Source organism: Somniosus microcephalus, chromosome 21, assembly GCF_052327205.1.
Source record: "Somniosus microcephalus isolate GS21.2 chromosome 21, FLI_Smic_1.0, whole genome shotgun sequence".
NCBI classification, from domain to species: domain Eukaryota; kingdom Metazoa; phylum Chordata; class Chondrichthyes; order Squaliformes; family Somniosidae; genus Somniosus; species Somniosus microcephalus.
The window spans coordinates 73,244,645-73,270,245 of NC_141007.1; the positions used below are offsets into that span (position 1 = coordinate 73,244,645).

General features: G+C 44.5%; 1 protein-coding gene across 2 annotated transcripts in view; it reads left to right on the forward strand.

The window, feature by feature from the left end:
* The window catches only part of ern1 (endoplasmic reticulum to nucleus signaling 1), a 94,575-nt gene that overhangs the window by 15,732 nt on the left and 53,242 nt on the right, over window positions 1–25,601 (forward strand). The window contains exons 2-6 of one of the 2 annotated variants that reach the window (XM_085963940.1): window positions 8,273–8,390; window positions 18,762–18,795; window positions 21,072–21,144; window positions 22,540–22,612; window positions 24,212–24,334. In XM_085963940.1, coding sequence (XP_085820066.1) covers window positions 8,273–8,390; window positions 18,762–18,795; window positions 21,072–21,144; window positions 22,540–22,612; window positions 24,212–24,334 — 421 coding nt within the window. Of the gene's footprint in view, window positions 1–8,272; window positions 8,391–18,761; window positions 18,796–21,071; window positions 21,145–22,539; window positions 22,613–24,211; window positions 24,335–25,601 lie in introns of those variants that run through there. The other variant, XM_085963941.1, reaches the window with a different exon arrangement.

Here is a 25,601-nt window from a genome sequence, read left to right on the forward strand (position 1 = left end):
AAACAGGTCAGTCAGGAAAACATTACATCAAAGAACAATGAGGTGGGGTCACAAGGGGTCAAATATTGCAGATGCTGGGGTCTGTGAAAAACAAAAAAACAGACAAAAAACTTTTTTTTGGCTGGAAATCACAGCAGTTCCGGCCGCATCTGTGTAGAGAGAACAAGCCAATGTCGACTCGAGTCTGGATGACCCTGTGTCAGGTGGGGTTACATGTAGCGTGACATGAACCCAAGATCTCGGTTGAGGCCGTCCTCATGGGTGCGGAACTTGGCTATCAGTTTCTGCTCGACGATTTTGCGTTGTCGTGTGTCTCGAAGGCCGCCTTGGCGAATGCTTACCCGAAGATCGGAGGCTGAATGTCATTGACTGCTGAAGTGTTCCCCGACTGGGAGGGAACACTCCTGCCTGGTGATTGTTGCGCGGTGTCCGTTCATCCGTTGTCGCAGTGTCTGCATGGTCTCGCCGATGTACCATGCTCCGGGGCATCCTTTCCTGCAACGTATGAGGTAGACAACGTTGGCCGAGTCACATGAGTATGTACCATGTACCTGGTGTCCTCACGCGTGATAGAAACATAGAAACATAGAAGATAGGAGCAGGAGTAGGCTATTCGAGCCTGCTCCGCCATTCAACGAGATCATGGCTGATCATCCAAACCCTAGCACCCGGTCCCTACACCGACAACCATCCCACCCAAGCCCTATCCCCGTAACCCCACGTATTTAATCCCCCCCTAACACTAAGGGTCAATTTTTTATCATGGCCAATCAACCTAACCCGCACATCTTTGGACTGTGGGAGGAAACCGGAGCACCCGGAGGAAACCCACGCAAACACGGGGAGAATGTGCAAACTCCACACAGTCACCCGAGGCCGGATTTGAACCCGGGTGCCTGGCGCTGTGAGGCAACAGTGCTAACCACTATGCCACCGTGCTGTATCTGTGTTGATGATCTGGCATATCTTGCAGAGGTTGCTGTGGCAGGGTTGTGTGGTGTTGTGGTCGCTGTTCTCCTGAAAGCTGGGTAATTTGCTGCGAACGATGGTCTGTTTGAGGTTAGGCGGCTGTTTGAAAGCGAGTAGTGGAGGCGTGGGGATGGCCTTAGCGAGGTGTTCGTCGTCATCGATGACATGTTGAAGGCTGTGAAGAACATGGCGTAGTTTCTCCGCTCCGGGGAAGTACTGGACGACGAAGGGTACTCTGTTGGTTGTGTCCCGTGTTTGTCTTCTGAGGAGGTCGATGCGATTTTTCGCTGTGGCCCGTCGGAACTGTCGATCGACGAGTCGAGCGTCATATCCCGTTCTTACAAGGGCGTCTTTCAGTGTCTGTAGGTGTCCATCGCGTTCCTCCTTGTCTGAGCAGATCCTGTGTATTCGCAGGGCTTGTCCATAGGGGATGGCTTCTTTAACGTGGTTAGGGTGGAAGCTGGAGAAGTGAAGCATCGTGAGGTTGTCCGTGGGCTTGCGGTAGAGTGAAGTGCTGAGGTGTCCGTCTTTGATGGAGATTCGTGTGTCCAGGAATGAGACTGATTCTGAGGAGTAGTCCATGGTGAGTTTGATGGTGGGATGGAACTTGTTGATGTTATCGTGTAGTCTTTTCAGTGATTCTTCGCCGTGGGTCCATAGGAAGAAAATGTCGTCTATGTATCTGGTGTATAGCGTTGGTTGGAGATCCTGTGCAGCGAAGAAGTCTTGCTCGAACTTGATGGGACGGCACCAACTCGGTCCCGTCAGTGCCGGATACCAGAAAGTTTCCTGTACAATGTTAAATTAAAATGTATACTTTCTGTAACATCATCTATATGCAAATGAAAGGCTGTAATCCAACCATTGTGTTCAGAAGGTGTTCAGTTTTGCTGTTGGATGATTTATAACATGGTTTCAATTCCTTGATTGAATTAACCATGTAAATAAAAGCAGTCTCTCAATCTATTTGTAAAGCAGTGATGGTTAGGACGGGGTTAACAATGGTAGAAGCACAACCTTAGTGTTAAATGATTTCTAAAAAATTGTCAATCTTGTGCTTTGATACAACCTGTGTTCTGGCGCCCGAGTATCGTGTTACTTTGTATCTCCATCCCCTCCCCAGTACTGGACCACCGTTCTGCACATGTTGCTAAAAGCTTGGTCAGAGACAGAGGTTTTAAGGAGGAGAGATAGGTGGAGAGGTTTAGGGAGGGAATTCCAGCGCTCAGACAGCAGAAGGTATATCTACCAATGGTGGAGCGAAAGAGAGTGGGGAATGCGTAAGAGGCCAGAGTTAGGAGAACACAAGAGTTGTGGTAGGGATGGAGGAGGTTACAGAGATGGGAGGGGTGAGGCCGTGCAGGAATTTGAACATTAGGATGAGAATTTTAAAATGGAGGTGTTGGTGGACTGGGAGTCAGTGCAGGTCATCGAGCACAGGGATGATGGATGAGCAGGACTTGGTGCGAGTTAGGATATGGACAGCAGAGTTTTGGATGAGCTCTAGTGTATGGAGGGTGGAGGATGGAGGCTGGCCACGAGAGCACTGGAATAGTTGAGTCTGGAGGTGACACAAGCCTGGATGGGGGTTTCAGCAGCTGATGGGCCGAGGCAGGGGCAGAGATGAAAACCAGTCTGCTGACAATTACTGCACTCTCTCTGAAGCTTCCTCAAACAACCAGAGATGAGATTTAAAAAAACCACACAAACTGATAATTAGGATGCAAGTTCTTCCCTCATTGTGACTCTACTTTGTGAAAAAGAAAGACTTGCATTTCTACTGTGCCTTTGACAACCTCAGGACCCCCCAAAGCGCTTTACAGCCAATGAAGTACTTTTGAAGTGTCCTCACTGTTGTACTGTAGGAAACACCGCAGCCAATTTGCGCACAGCAAGCTCCCACAAACAGCAATGTGAGAATGGCCAGATAATCTGTTTTAGTGACGTTGATTTTAGGGATAAATATTGGGCAGGACACCGGGGAGAACTCCTGCTCTTCAAAATTTTGCCATGGGATATTTTGCATCCACCTGAGAGCAGACGGGGCCTCGGTTTAACGTCTCATCCGAAAGACGGCACCTCCGACAGTGCGGCACTCCCTCAGCACTGCACTGGAGTGTCAGCCTAGATTATGTGCTCAAGTCTCTGGAGTGGGGCTTGAACCCCTGACCTTCTGACTCGGGCGAGAGTGCTGCCCACTGAGCCAAGGCTGACTGTGTTTGTGACCTCAACTGATGGGTTAGTGTGTGAGGGAATGAAAAATGTACATTGATCCAACTCGTACCCAGTGGCAGAATAGATTCTTCTTACAGTATAATCCCTGTTTCTGTGGCTTTCCCATTTTCATGCTGCTGTGTTTCCATGAGGGTGGGAATCGTACAAATTTTGGGCACGCGGACTATTCTACCCTGCAGCCAATTATTTTTGCTTTCCTCCCGGAAGTATTTGGTGAGTAGTGCCTAAATTTGGAATAGTATTTGCACTGGCACTATCACTCCAGAGTGTGTGATATGGACTCACTGGTGTAAACAGTGTGTTGTCTTCTGTGCTCGTCATTGTTGCTGTGCTCCGAGTTTCAGCACCTTTAGAGGTGAAGTCTGTTGGTACAAAGGGGCCAGCCTTTAGTGTGGGTTGGTCCTGTGGGGAAAATTTGCTTATTGTGATTGGGGGGGGGGGGAAAAGTCAGCTGCAAATACAGGAAACTCTTTATTATCCGGGACCGGCGTGGTGCCGGTTTATCAAAAAGTCCGGATTACAGAGAGGTAGAGTTTAAAAGGTACGAGAGCTCCGGACACAGCAACAAATCCAGGCTTCCCTGTTGCTTAGCAACATGTGCAGCAACTCTGGCCACAGACCACGCGTCCCTGTTGCTTAGCAACAAGTGCAGGAACCCCAGTTACACAGCCACAGATCCAGGAATTGCCACTAATATGAAGTAAAACTTACCTGAACCTACTCCTGCATTTTGCCGGTTAACACAGGTTTCCGGTTATTTAGGTGCCGGTAAATCGAGAGTTTCCTGTTTGTTGTTTTTACAACCGTGCCATATTTGAACAGGCATTATTGATTTGTCTTGGCAAAATGTTTCAATTTCTGTGAACACTCTGGTTTACTAATTCACTTTGACATATTTCATTATTCTTTGTTAATCGTTATGTCTCCTTCATTTCCGCTGGTAGCCATCTTGAGGATTTCTGTATCTCCGGGATGTTGTGATGTACCTTTGTAAGGACCATAAATGTTATCAATGGATTGACCCATTTTTACACCTAGACCATTTTTAGCTGTTTAAACTACCTGTTCATTTGCAATTCTGGTTCATATACTACCCTTAGTATAAAGTCCAGTTCAATTGTTGATAACACAATTGGACAATGCAAACAAAGCAAGATTTCCTGTCGATGCAGCTTTGTCAATAATTGTCCCCTCTGTAGAAAACTAAGGTTTTAAAAAATATCCATCTCAGCTGCCTGGTGTAGAATGGTACCCTTCAGTTTATAACATTCAGTAAAAGGTTTTCATTGTAGGTTCTTCCATGCATTCTGAATGATTTCTTTTCCTTTCTTTACCATGTGATGAAAATGCTTTTGTCACTCGGACAGAGCTGTCTGGGATGTTGGTGTCTCTAGCAGTGCTGTCGGCTCCACCCATCAGGTGAGACACGTGGGCTATGCAGGAAGATAGCCTACGCTGTTTTACTGTGGGAGGCTGGGACATTTCACTTTGATCAGCTAGTGTCTGGTGTAGTTTTATATAGTAAGGTGTAATGAGTATTGAGAACAGGTGGTGAATGGCCTTGTACAATGAATGGTAAGTCCTAATACACCAAACACGAGCTCCGAAAGAGGTGCAGAATTCCTCTTTGAAGTGAATGAGGAAGGGAACAGCTGCAGAATGCTGCTTATCTTGAGCTGTCCCTGCTAGTTTCACTCCACTGTACCATCTGGCATATATCCACAGTAACTGTGGTCATTAATGTTTTTAATGTATATCCGCACTCTCAGAATCCTCGGTTGCTAGGATAAAGTATCCCATTGGATGTGTGGTATCTGTATTTAAAAGATGCTTCATTTGATTTGGCCTTTTAGGTTAAATTGCTGAAGCAGTGCTGTGAACACGTGCAGAGGATTTTCTTTGGTCAAGCTGACTACCCTGCTCAATGGATTAGTCTGCATATATTTTCCTGCAAGGTCACTTGGTTTATGTGTGCGCGCACTGGTGGAGAGGGGCTAACGTTACTGCTGTTTCCCACAGTCTAGGCTGGACATGCGGCGGGAGCGTGACATAGAAAAATAGGAGCAGGAGTAGGCCATTCGGCCCTTCGAGCCTGCTCCGCCATTCAATATGATCATGGCTGATCCTCTATCTCAATACTATATTCCTGCTCTCTCCCCATACCCCTTGATGCCTTTTGTGTCTAGAAATCTATCTATCTCCTCAAATATATTCAGTGACTTGGCCTCCACAGCCTTCTGTGGTAGAGAATTCTACAGGTTCAACACTGAGTGAAGAAATTTCTCCTCATCTCAGTCCTAAATGTCCTAACGAGACTGTGACCACTCGTTCTAGATCCCCCAGCCAGGGGAAACATCCTCCCTGCATCCAATCTGTCTAGCCCTGTCAGAATTTTATATGTTTCAATGAGATCCCTTCTCATTCTTCTAAACTCTCGTGAATACAGGCCTAGCCGACCCAATCTCTCCTCATACGACAGTCCTGCCATTCCAGGAATCAGTCTGGTGAACCTTCGCTGCACTCCCTCTATGGCAAGTATATCCTTTCTTAGGTAAGGAGACCAAAACTGCACACACTACTCCAGGTGTGGTCTCACCAAGGCCCTGTATAACTGTAGTAAGACATCCTTGCTCCTGTTCTCAAATCCTCTTGCAATGAAGGCCAACATACCATTTGCCTTCCTAACTGCTTGCTGCACCTGCATGTTTGCTTTCAGTGACTGGTGTACAAGGACACCCAGGTCCCTCTGTACATCAATATTTCCCAATCTATCACCATTTAAATAATACTCTACCTTTCTGTTTTTCCTACCGAAGTGGATAACTTCACATTTATCAACGTTATACTGCATCTGCCATGTATTTGCCCACTCACTCAACTTGTCTAAATCGCCTTGAAGCCTCTTTGCATCCTCCTCACAACTCACAAACCCACCTAGTTTCGTGTCGACTTGAGTTTGCTTTGCAGGTACTCCCAACTTCACTGGAAACCTTATTGGCTAATTCTACAGACATTAGTAGAATGAATTAACTTCAATTTTTAATGAAGGAAGAAAGACTTGCATTTCTATAGCGCCTTTCACGACCTCAGGACATCCCAAAGCTCTCTCCGGCCAATTAAGTACTTTTTGAAGTGTTGGCTGGGGAAATGCAGTCCATACCAAGGGACACAGAGCTGCTGCTGAAGAAAGAAAGACAGACTTGCATTTCACGACCACCAGACGCCTCAAAGTGCTTTACAGCCAATGAAGCTCTGGTCCTGTTGTAGTTGTAATGTAGGGAACGCAGCAGCCAATTTGCACACAGCAAGCTCCCACAAACAGCACTGTGATAATGACCAGATAATCTGTTTTAGTGATGTTGGTTGAGGGATGACTATTGGCCAGGATAAACTTGCATGACCTGTTGAGTATTTCCAGCATTGTTTTTATTTCAGATTTCCAGCATCTGTAGTATTTGCTTTAGTTTTCGTGTTCTGTTTACAATTTTTACATTTCCTGGCTAGTCCTGTCCAATACCACACAGGGGGCCCATAAAGAAAAGCAGTGACAAGTAGGTGGGATTGATCTTGTTTACTCGTTAACTAGGAAATAAAAACGTGCTGGGCAGCATGGTGTATAGCAAAAATGTAAATATCTGGTAATGTGTTTATGTCTGTGCCAAACATGGGCACGCAGGAAATCTTTCCAATGTCAGTCGCATTCAGGTTGTTGGGGAGGTGGGGTGGGTGCTGGAGAAGGAGGTTGAAGCTTCCTCAACCATATCGCCCTTGTGCAAGACATAAATTGAGCAGATAGATTTTCCGACGTGTGTACTTTGTCAAGCGGTAACAAACCTTTGTAGAAGCTCTAGGCGTCTGCATTGAGAACTTCAGGGGGTGTGAATGTTGGCTGGGGAAATGCAGTCCGTACCAAGGGACACACAGCTGCTGCTGAAGAAAGAAAGACAGACTTGCATTTATATGGCACCTTTCACGACCACCGGACGTCTCAAAGTGCTTTACAGCCAATGAAGCTCTGGTCCTGATGTAAAAGCACTAAAGTGATGGTAGAAGAGCTGTGGTACAGCTTTAGCAGTGTTTTCCAAAATCTTAAGGATTTGTCTTGTGCTATAATAGACCAGAAAGGGCTTTGCAAAGTTTGCTTTGATTACATATACAATACTGACAGTGTTGGGCAAAGTGAGAGTAATGAAGGCGCTTGTATTATGTCTGAAATGTAACTCACTGTGAAAGCAGGTGACCCATGCTTAAGTGGGTGTGGTTCCAAGATCGGTTTCATTGAACAAAGCCCTGTGTTGAGCTCAGCGAGTCATTGCTATACATTTAACTGCTTCTTTATAGCACGTTACTCCCAAGAGAAAATCTGTTGAGCTAAATTACAGTGTTAAGTGATCTGTTAATCTTAACCTCTATTTGGGTAACCCAGTTTGTGAATGGAAACCAAATTGAACATAAATAAACTCTGTTTAAGAATATTTCCCTGCACTGCCTCGGGTTCCTCCTCCTCCTCATCACATTTAGTCGATCAAGACTGGCTACATTTGTGACTTCCTCCCAAATCACCGGCAGTGCTGCTATTCAACAGTTGCTTGGAGGAATTGTACTGAGGGTTATAAAGATTTCCCGAGGCTATGGACCCCACCCCAAATGCACATAGGCTACATCCTCAACTCGAACTAGATTTTAGCTTTTATAAATGGAGTGGCTGGTATGCAAATTATACAGTATGGGGTTTCCCCTCCATTCATGGGAGCACATGCCTCTGGTACAGCTACCCTCTCCCTGCCAGTTATTAAAATATTCAAGTAGTAGCTGGTAGCTATTGTGTTGGAGCATATCACTTCCAGATGGGAGACCTGTGTTCTAGTCACAGTTGATATTCATGCTTTCCCGTGAGGGAGTATTTTGCCCTGTCTTGGTTCATATATGACCATTTAGGAAAAGAAAACTAATGTGGGGCGATCCCTTGGGACATTGCTCCTGATTGGTTTTCCAAAGAGTGGGATTGATAGTAATGGAGACCTGTCTCTTTGGATGCGGTTTATATTCTGATGTTTGTCTCTTGCAGTGCTTTGGAAGTTCGAGTACGGTGCTGCCCGAGACACTACTATTTATATCAACTCTGGATGGAAGCTTACACGCTGTCAGCAAACAAACAGGCTCAATTAAATGGACCTTGAAAGAAGGCAAGTAGCATCTCTCTTGTGTCTTGGAACCTGTAGTTATAGTGTGGCTTTAATTTATATTTTTTGACAAGACGGCTCTCCTTGAATGGTGGGAGTGGGGAATGTTCACGTGCACACTCTCTTTGGTGCAGTGCTAAACCGGTTGCTAGAATGCGCACAGCAGCGCTCCTGTTGTGACTGCTGATTGTTTTTTACTCTTCCTCATTATAAAGAAGCACTTGGCCTCTGCTCAGCACTTCCTCACAAACTGATTTACAAGGATGATACCAGAAATGCGAGGGTATACATATCGGGAAAGGATGAACAGACTGAGTCTCTTTTGTTCTCTTCGGGGGGGGGGGGGGGGGGGGTGACCTAATAGAGGTCTTTACAATTATGAAAGGTTTTGATAGAATAGATACAGAGAGAATGTTTCCACTTGTGGGGAAGAGCATAACTAGAGGGCATCAATATAAGATAGTCACCAAGAAATCAAATAAGGAATTCAGAAGAAACTTCTTTACCCAGAGAGTGGTGAGAATGTGGAACTCGCTACCACAGGGAGTGGTTGAAGCGAATAGTATAGATACATTTAAGGGGAGGCTGGACAAGCCCATGAGGGAGAAGGGAATAGAGGGTTATGCTGATAGATTTAGATGAGGAAAGACGGGAGGAGGCTCGAGTGGAGCATAAACGCCGGCATGGACTGGTTGGGCCGAATGGCCTGTTTCTGTGCCGTATATCCGATGGAATCCTATGTAAAATTGAGATTGGGATTGAGAAATTTTTGGGGAATTATGGCCCCACACCCTGGTGCCAATCTTTGATTCTGCAGTGATATGCCCCTCTTCATACTACAGGTATTAATATTTTGAGTGCTGAATTTTGCCAAATGACATTTTTCCTCTTGTCATTTAGTGCAGAACCTGGCTATTGTAAGATGCTTCAGTGAATAATTAACATTTTGAAATGATTTAGAAATAACTTGGTTTCAAATGATTACAAAAGAGCTTTCATTACTTTTAAGAGGACTCATCAATTGACTAAAGAATGTGTGTTGGGAAGCATTCTGAGGGAATTTCAAATCCCAGCGAACAATCCACTTTTTGACTTTGTCCTCATTCATTATGTGGGTAACATGAATTTAGAAGTGATTTCTTCAGGAATTGGAGTTGATCAAGAAAAATTCCATTTTGAACTAACGTTTGGTGCTTTCACGTTTTATATTCTGCATTTCAGTTTTGAAGGTCTAATATTTATGGCGCAATTTAGATGCATTTTTTTATTCCCCCCCCCCCCCCCCCCCCCCCCCAATCCCTGCCTCAACTGCACCATTTTTGGCTGGAAAGCTGGGCAAAATGCAACCGAGTCCCAGATCTCTGCCAATGTTACTCTGTAACTGGCTGTTCGAAGGTGGGTGGGAATGAGCTTGGTCAACTTCCTTATAGCGAAGTCCCTGGCCTTCAATTAGTTCCTCCCCTCGGCAGGTTTAACATGGCAGCTTCTGGTTAAATGCAGTTATCTCCTAACTGCAGTATACGGTGTGGATCACTAAGCTTTGTCCTCACGGTTCGTGGCATCATCAGAATCCTCAATTCACAGAAACCCCACAGTGCAGATAGAGGCCATTCGGCCCATCGAGCCTGCACCGACACATATCCCACCCGATCCCCGTAACCCCTACACCAACACATATCCCACTCTATCCCCGTAACCCCACGTACTTAATCCCCCTAACACTAAGGGTCAATTTATCATAGCCAATCAACCTAACCCGCACATCTTTGGACTGTGGGAGGAAACTGGAGCACCCGGAGGAAACCCACGCAAACACGGGGAGAATGTGCAAACTCCACACAGACAGTCACCCGAGGCCAGATTCAAACCCGGGTCCCTGGCGCTGTGAGGCAACAGTGCTAACCACTATGCCACCGTGCTGGATGTTGCCGTGGGTTAGACATTGGCATTTTCATGTCTGAGACTTTCAAATCCAGCCCAGGAAGTTTCTTCTCTGTGTTGGCTGTAAGAGTCATGGAGCCAAAGGAGTTACAGCACCGAAGGAGGCCATACGGCCCATTTTGTCTATGCCACCCCATTGCTGGAGGAGTCCAAAATAGTCCCAGTGCCCTCCTCTCTGCAATGCTGTATAGTCCTCTGCTTCCTGTGTGAAATGAGTTTGGGCAGTTTTAATCACTTCCTAGTGGGCATTGGTCCACATCAGAAAACTGCTCTTAATTGACACACAATCCCACTGGGCCAGTATCACTGCTGCTCTGTAGACCATGTACTTAGTGCCGGGTTTGAGGTCCTGGTCTTCAAACACTCTTCCTCAGGCGACCGAAGGCTGCACTGGCACACTGAAGACGGTGTTGGACTTCGTCATCGACATCTGCCCTTGTTGACAGTAGGCTCCCAAGGTATGGAAAGTGGTCCACGTTGTCCAAGGCCTTGTCGTGGATTTTGATAATCGGCTCAAATTCGATCTTGGATCTGGACTGGAGGCGACGGAGGTTGAACAGTTTCCCGTTTGTTCTGTAAATTAGCTCCACTCCAACGAGGAGCTTACTGAGGGTGAGATGGGGCATTGCAGCAAGAAAGATCGAGAAGAGCGTTGGTGCGATGACACAGCCTTGCTTAACCCCAGTTCGTATGTGAATTGGGTCTGTGGTGGAACCGTTGGTCAGGATCACGGCTTGCATGTCGTCATGAAGCAAGCGGAGGATGGTGACAAACCTTTGAGGGCTGTCGAATTTGAGGTATACCTCAGAGACATGGACCATGTACAGCAGGCACCTCAAAGCACTGGAGAGGTACCACCAATGCTGCCTCCGCAAGATCCTGCAAATTCACTGGCAGGTTAGGCACACCAACGTCAGTGTTCTCGCTCAGGCCAACATCCCCAGCATCGAAGCTTTGACCACGCTCGATCAGCTCCGATGGACGGGTCACATCGTCCGCATGCCCAATACGAGACTCCCAAAACAAGCGCTCTACTCGGAGCTCCGGCACGGCAAGAGAGCCCCAGGTGGGCAGAGGAAATACTTCAAGGACACCCTCAAAGCCTCCTTGAAAAAGTGTAACATCCCCACTGACACCTGGGAATCCCTGGCCTAAGACCGCACAAAGTGGAGGAGAATCACCTGGGAAGGCGCTGAACACCTCGAGTCTCTTCGCCGGGAGCAAGCGGAAGCAAAGCGCAGGCAGCGCAAGGAGCGCACGTCAACCCAAGCACCCCACCCACCCACCCCTTCAACCACCGTCTGCCCCACCTGTGACAGAGACTGTAGGTCTCGCATTGGACTCATCAGTCACCTGAGAACTCATTTTTAATGTGGAAGCAAGTCATCCTCGGTTCCGAGGGACTGCCTAAGAAGAAGAATCCCACTGGGTATGATAGTGTAGCGGTTATGATGCTGGAGCAGTAATCCAGAGATTGAGAGTTCGGATCCCACCAGGGAAAGTTGTGAGATTGATTTTTTGGGCGAGCACCAGAAACAGCCGCTGGATTGTTGGAAGTGGCTCACCCCGAGCTGGTCTGGTGTACACGTGTCTCATGCACACGGGGTCGTAGTGCCCTCGCAGGCTGCTCAGTTGCACAAACAATTGCGACAAAGCACATTCGGACAACTAGAGGTGGGCAGTAAATGTAGCCTTAGCCCACATCCTGAGAATTAAAAAAGAAGTTGGCATTTCAGTTTGTAGAACTTAATGTCCTTAAGCACAAAATTGGCCCCATTTTGCAAAAGCCATGATTTGATTATTGTCTCGTAATCTGCTCCCATCTCCTATCCTGCATGCATTTAATAATCTATTCACTATCCTGCCACACTTGTGACATGAAAGTTAAAGCAATGAAAATGTGCAATGGATAACGGCCTTACTTGGGAGTGCGTCATATATTTGCACATTTCAAAAAGTGTGCAATTTGACAGTGTTGGAAAATGCTAAATTTTGTTTTATATGGGTGGCTATCTAGCAAAGGTCTTTCAGCTAGTCAGTGCTGTGACTGGTGGTGGGGGGGGGGGTGGAAATGAACTCAAAGGCCAGAAGTAGAAGTGAATGTGGTTATGCACAGGTTGTAATAGCAGATGGTTTCAGGTTTAATATTCTGAACTGACAGTTAAACTGCTCTGTCTGCCACAGTAGTGAAACCTTGCTTGTTCAGGCTTAGGTTTTTTTTGTACTGCAGCCGTTTACCTTTCTTGTGCTTTTGGACTGAGGGGAAGTACTTTGATTAAAAATATGTACTTTCTGTCTGATTTATATAGGACTGGTTAGAAACAGAGGATGCTACTTTGAGACTTCACCACACTCTAGTTTAATTGAGAATATGGAAATGATACCCAAAGTAAAGTGCGAGTTTGCAGGACAGCAGGTATAGATAGGTGCCCTGTGCTGGAATCCAGTGTAAGCTAACACTGTGTAACCAGGAGACCCGTCACTAATGACGCTTGTTTACTCCCCAATCTCAAATGTTGGAGCTATGCCAGTGTGCAGTTTGTGTTGAGCAAGTTTTTTTTTATTAGCCGGTATGTGTGAACTTTATGGAATTGGGTATTCTGGAAATTGGCAGTCACGAGTTCATATCACAAAATATCACGAGTTTATCAAAAAAATACCCTAACCTTCAACTGGCTTTCTGCACAAAGCCAACATCTATTTAAAGTCACACTAACATTTCAATTTAAACGTCGTGACCTTTTGTACAACAATGCAATTAAACATGCCTTCCACTGTTTGTGGAAACTTTGACAGTTTTCTCCCCTCCATTTCTGAAGACGCTGATTCTCGCTGGCTAACAATTCCATGGGTGCCTGCTGCTCCCTTGCCCATGTGGCCATTCTCCATGTATGTGTGTCGGTAGGCCATTTGGCAGTGGAAGGTATCATAGCTAAGCACTGTCCTGTTTGTGTCCGTCATGGCTCAGTGGGCAGCACTCTCTCCTCTGAGTCAGAAGTTTGTGGGTTCAAGTCCCACTCCAGAGACTAGAGCACAAAAATCTAGGCTGACACTCCAGTGCAGTGCTGAGGGAGTGCTGCACTGTCGGAGGTGCTGTCTTTTGGATGAGACGTTAAACCGAGGCCCCATCTGCCCTTTCGGGTGGGTGTTAAAGATCCTATGGCACTATTTCGAAGAAGAGCAGGGGAGTTCTCCCAGGTGTCCTGGGCCAATATTTATCCCTCAATCAACATCACTAAATCAGATGATCTGGACATTATCACAGTGCTGTTTGTGGGAGCTTGCTGTGTGCAAATTGGCTGCCGCGTTTCCTACATTGTAACAGTGACTACACTTCAAAAGTATTTCATTGGCTGTAAAGTGCTTTGGGATGTCCTGAGGTCGTGAAAGGCGCTACATAAATGTAAGTGTTTTTCTTTCTCACTGGATTTCCTTGTGTACAATCTTCCACCAGAGTCACCAGTGATCAGGAGTTGTAACTCCTCTTGTTTCCCAGCCCAGAGTTCCTGAGGCCAATTGTAGCACCTCCACTGCTGCTAAACCTGAGATTGGCTAACTTCGGACAAACCAGGAATCGGACCGACAGTCTTTTTATCTATACACCAGGCCATCTTTCACACAGTAAGCCATTGGGGAAGATGCAGTTTTAAGAAAAGGATGTTATAGGTTTTTGAATTGAGGTTGGTTCTTAAAGATACACTAGTATACGACAATAGTATACGAATCTTGCACTACGACTGAGAAATGTTTACAAGAGTGTGATTGATTTGGGGATCAGCTAATAGGTCTTTCAGGAATTTTGATCAAAATGATCCTTTTTGAACAGAACTAATGGACAGATTCTTGTAATGAAGGGAGGAACCCATGTCGATGTTTACTGTGTATTGCCTGCTTGCAGTTTCATAAGTCACAGATTGAAATAGTCTGTGAACTTCATTTTCAGTCTCGTGTCTCTTGTTAAGGTATGTTATTTCCTTGCCAAGTTTTGTAGAAGATTGCACACAAAAACACACTTCCTTCTCAATGTGCTGCTTTAAGAGTGTTCAAGCTTCTCTTTAAACGTGGTGCTATTTTGAATGTAGTATGGGAAGTGGATGCAGTTCAAATAATTTTTTTAAGTTTACAGGGCACTCCTCTTTGGAGTTTTTCAGCACTAATTTACCACATTTCTGAGCTGTTTCTGCTGTTTAATTTGAATTATCGGAAACAATCCGTGTCGGCATTTACCCTCCATGCAAGCATATAGTTATAATAATCAATGTTCCTCTAATTTATTTTTGGGTGCGCGGCCCCTTTAAACTTCCTCGCTTGCGCAGTTTTACCATTGAGAAACCAGCTTGCGCGGGAGCTTCAATGGCAACATTGGTTGTAATTACATTTACCGATTCCCAGTAAGTGAATTCCACAGCGTCACAACTGAGAGAATTATACAGCACCGAAGGAGGCCATTTGCTGCGTTAAAACATTCCCCTAATCTTTTTCTCTCCCCACCCCCCGCACCCCGGTTTTTTGGCAATTATCTTAAATCAGTGTCCTCTGGTTAACGCCCCTCCTGCCAGTGGAAACAGTTTCTCCCTATCTATCGAAACTCTTCATAACTTTGAACACCTCTATCAAATCTCCTCTTAACCTTCTCTGCTCGAAGGAAAACAAACCCAGCTTCTCTAGTCTCTCCACATAACTGAAGTCCCTCGTCCCTGGAACCATTCTAGTAAATCTCCTCTGCACTCTCTCGAAGGACTTGACACCCTTTCTAAAGTGTGGCGCTCAGAATTGGACACACTACTCCAGCTGAGGCCTAACCTAATTTCTAAAGGTTTAGTATAACTACTTTGCTTTTGTACTCTGTCTCTCTTTATAAAGCCAAAGATCCTGTGTGCTTTATTAACAACTTGACCTGCCACCTACCAAGATTTGTGTATGTGAACCCCAGGTCTCTCTCTTCCTCCAGCCCCTTCAACTCTCTCTAAAGGTTTCTTTTGCTCTCTGTTCCAAATCTTTTACATTTAAACTTGTATCTATGGCTCTTCATTCTTGACCCCTCACTTACTTGAAACGGTCTGCCTCTACCTACCCTGTCCCATCTTTTCATCATTTTAAACACTTCTGTCATATTCCCCCATAATCTGCGCTCGAATGAAAAAAGAACTAATTTTTCAAGTCTTTGTATTTGTATTTCCTCATAATCAGTCAGCGTCCGAGTGAATCTGGGTTGTCCTGTGTCCAAATCATTGATCTAGACAGTGACAGGAGTCAACCCAGAACGGAACCCTGTGGGACACCACTACCCACTTCCAACCACTCTTAAAAGCTGTCCTTAACTTCTGCTCTTCTCTCTCCTTCTAACCAATCTTTAAATCCAGTTTGCTGCTACCCCCCCCCCCCCCCCAAAACCCCCTGATTCCATACCCCTTAATCTTCACTAGTAATCATCTCCTGTGTGGTACCTTGTTAAAGGCTTTCTTAAAGTCCATCTACACTACATTCACTGTGTTTCCCCTATGTTACCACCACAAATATTCCGTGAGATCTGTCAAGAGCGATCGTTCCTTTTGAAATTCCTGCTGGCAACTTCTAACTATTTTCTCTCTGTGGTAATTTCATCCTTAATTAATGACGCTAAACTTTTCTCTACCACAGACGTTAAGCTAACTGCCCTGTAATTATGTGAATTAGCTCTGTCTTCCTTTTTTAAATAAAATAAATAAATGGGACTACCATTTCTCAACAGTGTCTGCCCACAAATCTCTGAATATGAGGTGATCAAGCCTCCAATGTACTCGGACACGTCCCATTCATTCTGTGTACAATTCCTGATCCAAGTATGAAATCATCTTTCTAATTTGTTTTTTTTTAAATGTTTTTATTAAATACAGTTGGTCACTAAGAGGTAGCAGTACATTTTAGAAGTCTTAAAGCCAGAAGTAATTGTGTTTATCATTTGTTGTTTGGATATTTAATTGGTCTATGGCAGGAGTGTTCAAACTGCAGCCCTTGGGCCACATTTAGCCCTGGTCCCGGGCAATCCAGCCCTCAACGCCCAGGCAACTCACTCATATTTTGTTTGTTTCTTAGCTGGTTTGTCCTGTTTGAATTGAGGGTCTGGAGATTTTGGAAAGTGCTGTTGCCTAATTGATGGTTAAATCCAGTACCAAATTCTTTTAGTATCAGCAAAATGAAATGAATACAAATTAATAGGAGCGTCGATTTAAGCTACATACTGTATGTGGGCCCCGGAGCCCATGGTACACATCTGTATGGCCCACAGATATAAAAGATGGGCTATCCCTAGTCAATGGTACAAAGATTTCTTGAGGTTGTTCTTACTCTGGAACTTCCCGAAAAACTGATCTAAGTGTAATCGTGCTGAGTGTGCCATCGTTTGGATTAATGTTCGGTGCAGTGTGGCATTGATTCAGTCAAGCAGGTAGGGTCGGCTGTAGAGTTAGCTTGTGTTGCAAATTTACGGGAAGAATCTTCTAAGCTGCTTTTATATTGTCCAGCCACTGGCTCCATTGTGTGGATCATACACAGCTGGTGGCACCATGAAGATAAACGTGTCTGATTTTTTTTCCATGACTGGCACTGGGGGCTCATCTTTGTACTGATTTTTCCTGACTGCTGCTGGGTCAGTCAACCTGCTGTCCTGATGGCAGCGCTGAGTTTACAGCGAGTGATGGAACAGCAGTGTTGTTTTTGTAGTCGTGTTGTGACGTGTGCTGGCCAAGTTGTCACATCCAGTTTGTGTGTGTGCAAAATAACGGTGGTCACAGTATAACCGGTTTCCAGGATGTCCGGGTACGTTGTCTGCTGGTATCTGTGGCTGTGCTGTGCAGTTAGCGCCAATAACCAGGCTGTAATACAAAAGCAGTTTTTCATTTACAGAAGAGTTAAAAATGTGTCACAAAAAAGCCCTAAAGTGACACATTTAATAAACAAAACAGCATTTTGTCCCATGCCTGTCAGGCATGACAAAGGTGTAAAACCGGTTTGGGTTTTGCGTTTTAATTGGTGTCAGACAAATTTAAGTCAGAATTGGTAGTGTTTCAGTGAATAATTCAAAACTCTTAACAATCCTTGTGTGTGAACTTAGGGAACATTTAAGTACAGTATTTGATAGTTGTACTGTATCCATAGCTCCACAACCACCCAATACACTCCAAACCTATTCCCCCGTCCAGATTCAGAAACCAAACCTGCCTGAGGACTTGCTACCCTGGGATCCAACCATTGAGTGCCTAGGCTGCACCCTAACAGAGCCCTTCTATTGAGACCACAATATGTTGAGCTCACTGTGGTCTTCAGACCAACTGCACTTTATATTTAGTTGGCTCTTGATAGCATATTCCTGATGAAATGTTCCATCTATCCCACAAATGGATATAATTATCTCTGGGTTATGTTTGCATAAATTCCTCGTTAGTTTAGTGTTCCTGCCTGTCACGCGGGAGACCGGGGTTCAATTCCTCGATGGGGAGAGATTATTGCCAGCACACAAACAATGGGCCGAATGGCCTCCTGTGCTGTAAATTTCTCGGATTCTATAAACTTGTCCTCGGTGTTTTGATTATATCTCTGAATTGAAGTGCGTCAATTATTGAAGTACAATTAAAAATAATTTTGTTTCTTTGCCCTTTTAAGCTATACTGTGATGCACTCCACTTTGAGAAAACCATGGTATTTTCTGTTTTGTGTTCACCTATTTTCCCCCCAACCCCAGCTCCTTGACTTCACGATACCTATATTATGCCAACATGTCTGTTATGTAGGCAGATGTGGTGACCATTCTTCACCAGTAATATCCTACCAGCAATCAAGAGATGAATGGTCAGTTAGTTTGTTCTTAGATGGTATTGGATGCGAGAAGAATAATGAAAAGGTTATGCACATTAATACGACAAATGGCAATGAGATGAATCATTAGTTAATCTGTCTTTGGTTGGGCGACAAATGTTGGCTAGGATATTAGAGTGGTCCCATGGGATCATTAGCATCCATCTGAGCTAGAAAAACAGGAAACCTGGGCCTATGTCCTATATCTTGTCTGACCATGCAGCGATCCTTCCGTACTTCACAGATAGGGGATTTGAACCCACAACTGCTGCCCTGGAGGCGCGAGTGCTGCCAGCTCAGCCAAATGGACACACAACAACCGTTGCCATTTGGCCCATAGAGCACTGTAGAATGTTTTTCCATTAGTACTTAATATATATTTTCTTTTACCAAATGTAAAGTGTCTGCATGTTTACTAGCATGTACTCGTACAGTTTGGGTAAGAGATCTGTGGCTTCGTAACTCGTAAAATTAAACTATCTGTTTCAGGATCAGGAATGATGCAATTTCTAGATGGATTCATAATTTGCATTGTCCCATTTCTGTTTTGTTACAGCGTGTGATTATAAACTTGTTAACCTTTCTTTTTGTCTTGTACAGATCCTGTGCTTCAAGTGCCCATGCATCTCACCGAGTAAGTTTCTAGTGTAGCTATACATCTGTTCACATCTAATGTAAAAGGCACAGAGCAGCCTATGTGTTACGGATTGAGAGCTGGAATTGTGAATAATTGTTCTGCCATTTCTTGGTGCAGTCTGTTGGAGACTACTGTTGCTTACCAAATACCTGTAAAGTTTTGGATCCTCCTCTGTACACATTTTCCTAGAATGCTGTCCTCATCATCTTCTACTGTTCTGCTCATCACTAACTTAAATGAATCCAGAAATCTATGGCTCGATTTCTCCACTCACACAAAGTCCTACGTGCCCATCACCCATGTCCTTGCACAGCTCCCCATCCCTGGATATGGAATTAAGGGTTCCTGCCCTCACTTTGCGATCCCTCCATGTTCTTAAGCAGCTATATCTTCTCCAGTTGTACCTCCCAGCCCAGGCACTCTGCTCCTCTGACTCTGGATTACCACCATCTCCCACTCTAACATCCAAAGTCATTCTTTTAAATGCAAGTCTTTCTTTTAGCTACTATGTTCTGCTCTGAAGTTCTGTCCCACAGCCACTTTATTTATTCCAGGGATGTGGGTGTCACTGGCGCAGGGTCAGCGTGAGTTTCCTGAGAAGGTGATGCTGATGTTGGGCCTCCTCCTTGACCACTGCAGTCTGTGTTTGATACAACTGAGTGTCTCGCTCGGCCGCTTCAGAGGGCAGTTAAGAGTCGACCACGTTGCTGTGGGACTGGAGTCACATATAGGACATCAAGCTTCCCCCCTTAAAGGACATTAGTGAACCCATTGGGTTTTTACAACAATCTAACTGCTTCATGGTCACTTTTACTGATAACCAGCCTTTTTTTTTATTTTCAGATTTGTAAAAACTGAATTCAAATTCTCCAGTAACATAAGCACTGTGGGCCATATCCCTTTCTACAAAAGTTTTCTAAAATCCTATCCCTCTGACCTGCTTTTGACCCTATTTAATCCTTCTCGTCTCCTGTGTTCTCTGCTGTGTGAATACTTGAACTACATTGTTCCATTGATGTAGTATATGCAAGCTGCCATTTATCTGTAATATTCAGTGCAGTAAATCCCAGTGTCACTGTTGTTAGATTTCTGCTGGGCACAATCCCTTCTACAATCAATGTTAAGTTTGTATATATTAAATTTTTTTTAGTCAACAAGTACAGTTGGGAACCTAACAACATGTTTGAGTCTCCGAACCAATCTACTGAGAAATTTGCTTGTAGAATTTCTGTTTTCCCAGTAGAGTGCATATACTCTTTCCCCACAGGGTACCTCATTAACCCAATGCCAGAGAACTTGGGCACAGCTCGGAAGAGCCAAGACTTTAGGGCCCCTTAAGTGTCTGTAGGGGTACTGCTGGAGTTCAACCACCTAAAACTCAGAAGGTCGTGGGTTCAAGTCCCACACCAGAGACTCGAGCAGAAAAATCCAGTGCAGTGCTGAGGGAGTGCCACTCTGTCAGAGATGCTGTCTTTTGGATGAGACGTTAAACCGAGGCCCCATCTGCTCTCAGGTGGACACAAAAGATCCCATGGCACTATTTCGAAGAAGAGCAGGGGAGTTATCCCCGGTGTCCTGGCCAATATTTATCCCTCAATCAACATCACTAAAACAGATTATCTGGTCATTATCACATTGCTGTTTGTGGGAGCTTGCTGTGCACAAATTGGCTGCTGCGTTTCCTATATTACAACAGTGACTACACTTCAAAAAGTACTTCATTGGCTGTAAAGTGCTTTGGGATGTCTGGTGATCGTGAAAGGCGCTATATAAATGCAAGTCTTTTTTTTAAATGGCTGCTCAAATTACCAGTGCAAAGTTTGGAGTTCTGTAGACTGATTTGACTCAGATACTGGATTAGAGTCTGCCAAAGAGGTCTAACTTAATTCCAAACTTCCATATGAATAATAATAGTGTGCAGTATTGTTACTCCCATGTTGCTCCATCAGAGCACCTTGCAGGATGTACAGTGTTACTCCCATGATGCATTATAGCACATTGCAGGGTGTAGTGTGTTGTTACTCCCATGTTGTTTAGTCATAGCATTTTCCGTGGGGAAGTATTGACACCTCTTAACTGCAATGAACCCCCCTCCACAAAAGGGCAGCTTCAGCAATGTGTAATCCAGTTGGCTTTACAGTTACAACACCTGGATTTTGCTAACTGTCAGTCTCTGTACTGTGCAGGTAAATGACTCCGCTGAGGCTGGTAGTTCATCATCCTCTATAATTAGAAGCGCTGTTGCCAATAAGTTGTTTATATCTTCTTTGCAGACCAGCATTTCTTCCTGATCCTAATGATGGCAGCTTGTATACGCTGGGAGGCAAAAACAATGAAGGACTGACTGTAAGTTAATGCTCATGTAGTCCCACCTGTTTGACTTGGAGTGTGTCTGTTCAAAAACATGTTTTTTATCTGGTGTGCTAGCTTATTGGGTTTTAAAGTATTTAGCAATCTACTAATTCTTGTTTTTTAATGACATTTTTGTAAACTTTGTGCATATCAAGGTGAGTGATGTTAATGCTGGAAAATGGGACATTTTCTATTTCACGCATCCAATATCCGCATCGAGCACTCTGAGGTCAGGTATAGTGTTCGAGTCTGCTCTGGGTAGGCTGAATGGCCTCTTTCCATGCTGTGAATTCTGTGTAATTCTTCAACAATGTGTCTTTGCCCCAACATCAGAAGAGCACCTACTGCTTCATTGTGGCATTTTAATTTCCCAAACCAGCTGTCCTTTGGCCTCTCTGAAATTGCCAATTTATGTGTCCAACTCTGAAATATTACTGCCAGACATATATTTAGAAAAAAGCTCTTATTGGTAAGCTGCAGAGAGAGCACTTCTATAAAAGTTTCAGTATAAAGACGACTAGAATAAAGATTCTGGGATCAAATAAGTTTGAAAATGCACCACCTCAGCCCAGGGTTTCACATGTGTCTGTTGAATGGGAATAATGAGAGAGTGTGCAGTATTTGTCTGGCTATCTCATCAGCCTGGCCTGTTGAGATGTTACTGTCCATATTGAAAGCTGCTTTCTTACTCTCCTTGATAGTTACGTATGCACCGAGTCTGAGATCTCTACTCTCGGTGAGATGAACCAGGAAAACTGATCTCATCAGGAAGAACGTTCCCTCCCAAACAAGTGAAGGACACGGTCCTAGGGTACTGTGTGTGTGCTGAGATACAGTGCTGTAATCCGTGCTCGGTGGCCCACTCCGATTGTGTGGGGCTGCTCTTGAGATATATATCTATAACTATAACTCTCTGGTTAATCAAAAAGTCCGGATTACAGAGAGGTATACTTACCAAGGTACGAGATGTACACGGCCACAGGTGCAGGAACCCTGGTTACACGGCCACTAATATATAGTAAAACTTACCTGAACCTACTCCTGAATTTTGCCAGTTAAGAGAGATTTCTGGATATTTGGGTGTCGGTTAAAAGAGATTTTCCTGTATTTTAAAGCTGTGGCGTTGTGAATTATGGTGGCAGGTTCAGGTGCCACTTCATACTGATGGGGGTCTTACCTTTCCAAATCAATCCTCATTGATTCCGGTTTCTGCTTTGAACTGGAGATTTTGTAGAGGTCTGATTACAGGAAGAATGTGATCTTACACTGCTAGGTTTTAGTGCATGTTTTTTTTGTGTGGTGCACCTCCTTTTAGTTCCAGAATTGCCCACCCTAAAATATGTTTTTAGTTTCTGTATTTGTACTGAAACCATCAGTTCTCTTTCCCAGAAACTTCCATTCACAATCCCTGAACTGGTTCAGGCCTCGCCTTGCCGAAGTTCCGATGGTACACTGTACATGGGTGAGTGAACTACCAGTTTCACAGTACAGTACTGCCTATAATTATTTTTAGATTCCAACTATTCTTATCCAAGAATGAATCAGTTATAAACTGTGCAGCTGTGTTGGGCGGGGAACGCGAGACTTCAACATGAAATGCTCCACCACATCTTGTTTTTGCTGGAAGGAGAACATGCTTGCACAATGTTCCTTCATGTTTGCAGATGAGTAAAGTTCAAATACACGCCGATCTGATGGTTAAGGCTAAGGTTTCAGTAAAGCGTTTGGCTGGGTGTTGTAGTTGAATACGCAGCACGTTGGTGTACCTGTCCTGATGGTTTCCCATATGGTGAGATTCCATTCTCAACTGGGTTGTCTTGGCAATATACTTCCACAGCAGGAAGGAATAGAAATCGGGAACCCACTCGTGCTTCCTAGTGACTTGGGATCAGATCACATGACCCCCTTATGCTTCGGGGGAGGGGAGAAGAGAGGATGGAAGGTTGGGTAATAAACGAGAAACTTAAGGGCCAGCACGTCTGATTTCCGATTGGAGAGATTTTAGAAATGGACGAGGCTGACAGTATAACGGTGCTGTTGTAGTCGAACAGCCACACTTCTTGCCATCACTGTTGATGCACCGTGTCGCTTGGTTATAAATTAATGCGGCGAGTGGTGCTACCGAGTAACAATTAGATCCATGTCTGTTCTGTCTGTGCAAGTAACTAGCGGGCTGTGAGGGTGGTAATATAACGAGATACATAAAATGGGAGGAAATCCTTTCCATCAGATAATGTTGTTTGGTAATCGTGGGGGGCAAGATACTTATTTTATCAAAGGAGCGATCGCTAAATCATAATATGCCTGGGAACACATTTTGAAACTATTTCCGGAATATAATTGGAGTTTGATTTGACCGAGTCACTGCCAGTCAAGTCGTCATGAGGTTAATCAGAGACCTGTCTTTCAAACCTTTTTATTCTAGCCACACTGTTTATAGAAAGCCCTTGGCGTGGGCAAAGGTTTAGGTAATTGCTATTCTTTAAATAGTTAAACATCTGATTAGAACAGGTACAATAAGTTCTTTATTTGTGGACTCATTAAAGTGGATTGCAGATCTTGAGATTAAGAGGTTGAGTTCAAAAACCAGACTCTCTGGTATTTTCATATTCACCACCTGCAACTTGAACTAGTTCTTGCAAATAGGGGTTGCAGGAAGTGCTTTTGACGAGTAAATTTGAACGAGAAGCTGATGAGAAATAACTATTATTTTACTAAGTGTACCTTAAGGGGGATTATTTATAGAACGGTACTGTTTCAATAGGACTAGTTCAGAGGTCTCTGCAATTATGTGACTTTTAACCTGCTTTTACCTTGAAGTGCAAGAAATGGAAGGCTTTGAAGCAGGTTCTGAGGTTGAAGTCCTCCCTGAGAAGTTGGCATATCTGAAGGCCCCCAGTGTGCCTCACCAAGAGTAGGTTGGTCATATCTGAAGGCCCCCAGTGTGCCTCACCAAGAGTAGGTTGGTCATATCTGAAGGCCCCCAGTGTGCCTCACGTTGGTCATTTCTCAAGTGACATGGTAACGATTTATTGAAGGCAATTTAATTTTGTGTCCTCAGGGAAGAAGCAGGATATCTGGTACGTGGTGGACCCAATGACTGGTGTTAAGCAGCAGACGTTAACAGCTTCCTTTGCGGAGAGCATGTGTCCATCAACCCCTCTCCTATACCTTGGGCGTACAGGTAAAATGCCACACGTGGTCCACATTGTCTATGTCCTGTGTGCCTATACTAAAAACTAGAATGTCATAAATGGCCCCGGAATAATTTTCCTATGTCTGAATAAGTTTGTTTTACTCTTTGGGTTTATCAGTATTCTGAATAAAATTATGATTTGGTAGAATTGAATTTAAATATATGCAAAGTTCCAACCGTTTCACCCAAGCAGTAGTTACATCTCTGGCGATTTCTGATTGTGAGTATCTGCAAAAATTAATTTTCTCTGGACTAATCACAAGGCTTCACTAAAACATTAAACCCAACACAGCCTGATCACTGCAACCAGCTCGGCCACTTTAGAGTCAGTTCCACTCTCGAATGTCATTTGCGCTGATGTGCCCCCTGATGGGAGTATCTGAGGAAATGGTTTTGGGTGGAGTTAATCACTTGCCATTCTGATTTGTCTCCTGCTTTGTTTATGGTTGAGCCTAGGAGAGCATAGTACAAACTCCAGTTTGGGCAGTGATGGTTCCTGTCCCGTGGACTGCCCTGTTTAAGTTACTAGTCATATCTATGAAACGGGAGGTATCGTATCGACCATTTTAAGTTGATTTTCTTTTAATTTTAGTGTAGTGGTAGCAGAAGGTCAGTGCCATTTGGGATAAATCCAATGAAGGTGGAGGACAAATCCCCTCTAAACCTCCTGCCCCTTACCTTGAATCTATGCCCCCTTGTTATTGACCCCCCTACTAAGGGGAAAAGTTCCTCTTTACCCTATCTATGCCCCTCATCATTTTGTACACCTCAATCAGGTCCCCCCTCAGCCTTCTTTGCTCCAAGGAAAACAACCCCAGCCTGTTTAGTCTTTCTTCATAGCTGAGGCGCTCCATCCCAGGTAACATCCTGGTGAATCTTCTCTGCACCCTCTCCAAAGCAATCACATCCTTCCTATAGTGAGGCGACCAGAACTGCACACAGTACTCCAGCTGTGGCCTTACCAGCGTTTTGTACAGCTCCATCATAACCTCCCTGCTCTTATATATTCCATGCCTCGGCTAATGAAGGCAAGTATCCCATATGCCTTTTTAACCACCTTATCTACCTGTTCCGCTGCCTTCAGGGATCTATGTACATGTACACCAAGGTCCCTCTGATCCTCTGTACTTCCTAGGGTCCTACCACTCATTGTGTATTCCCTTGCCTTATTTGTCCGTCCAAAATGCATCACCTCGCACTTTTCAGGGTTAAATTCCATTTGCCACTTTTCCGCCCATCTGACCAACCCGTTTAT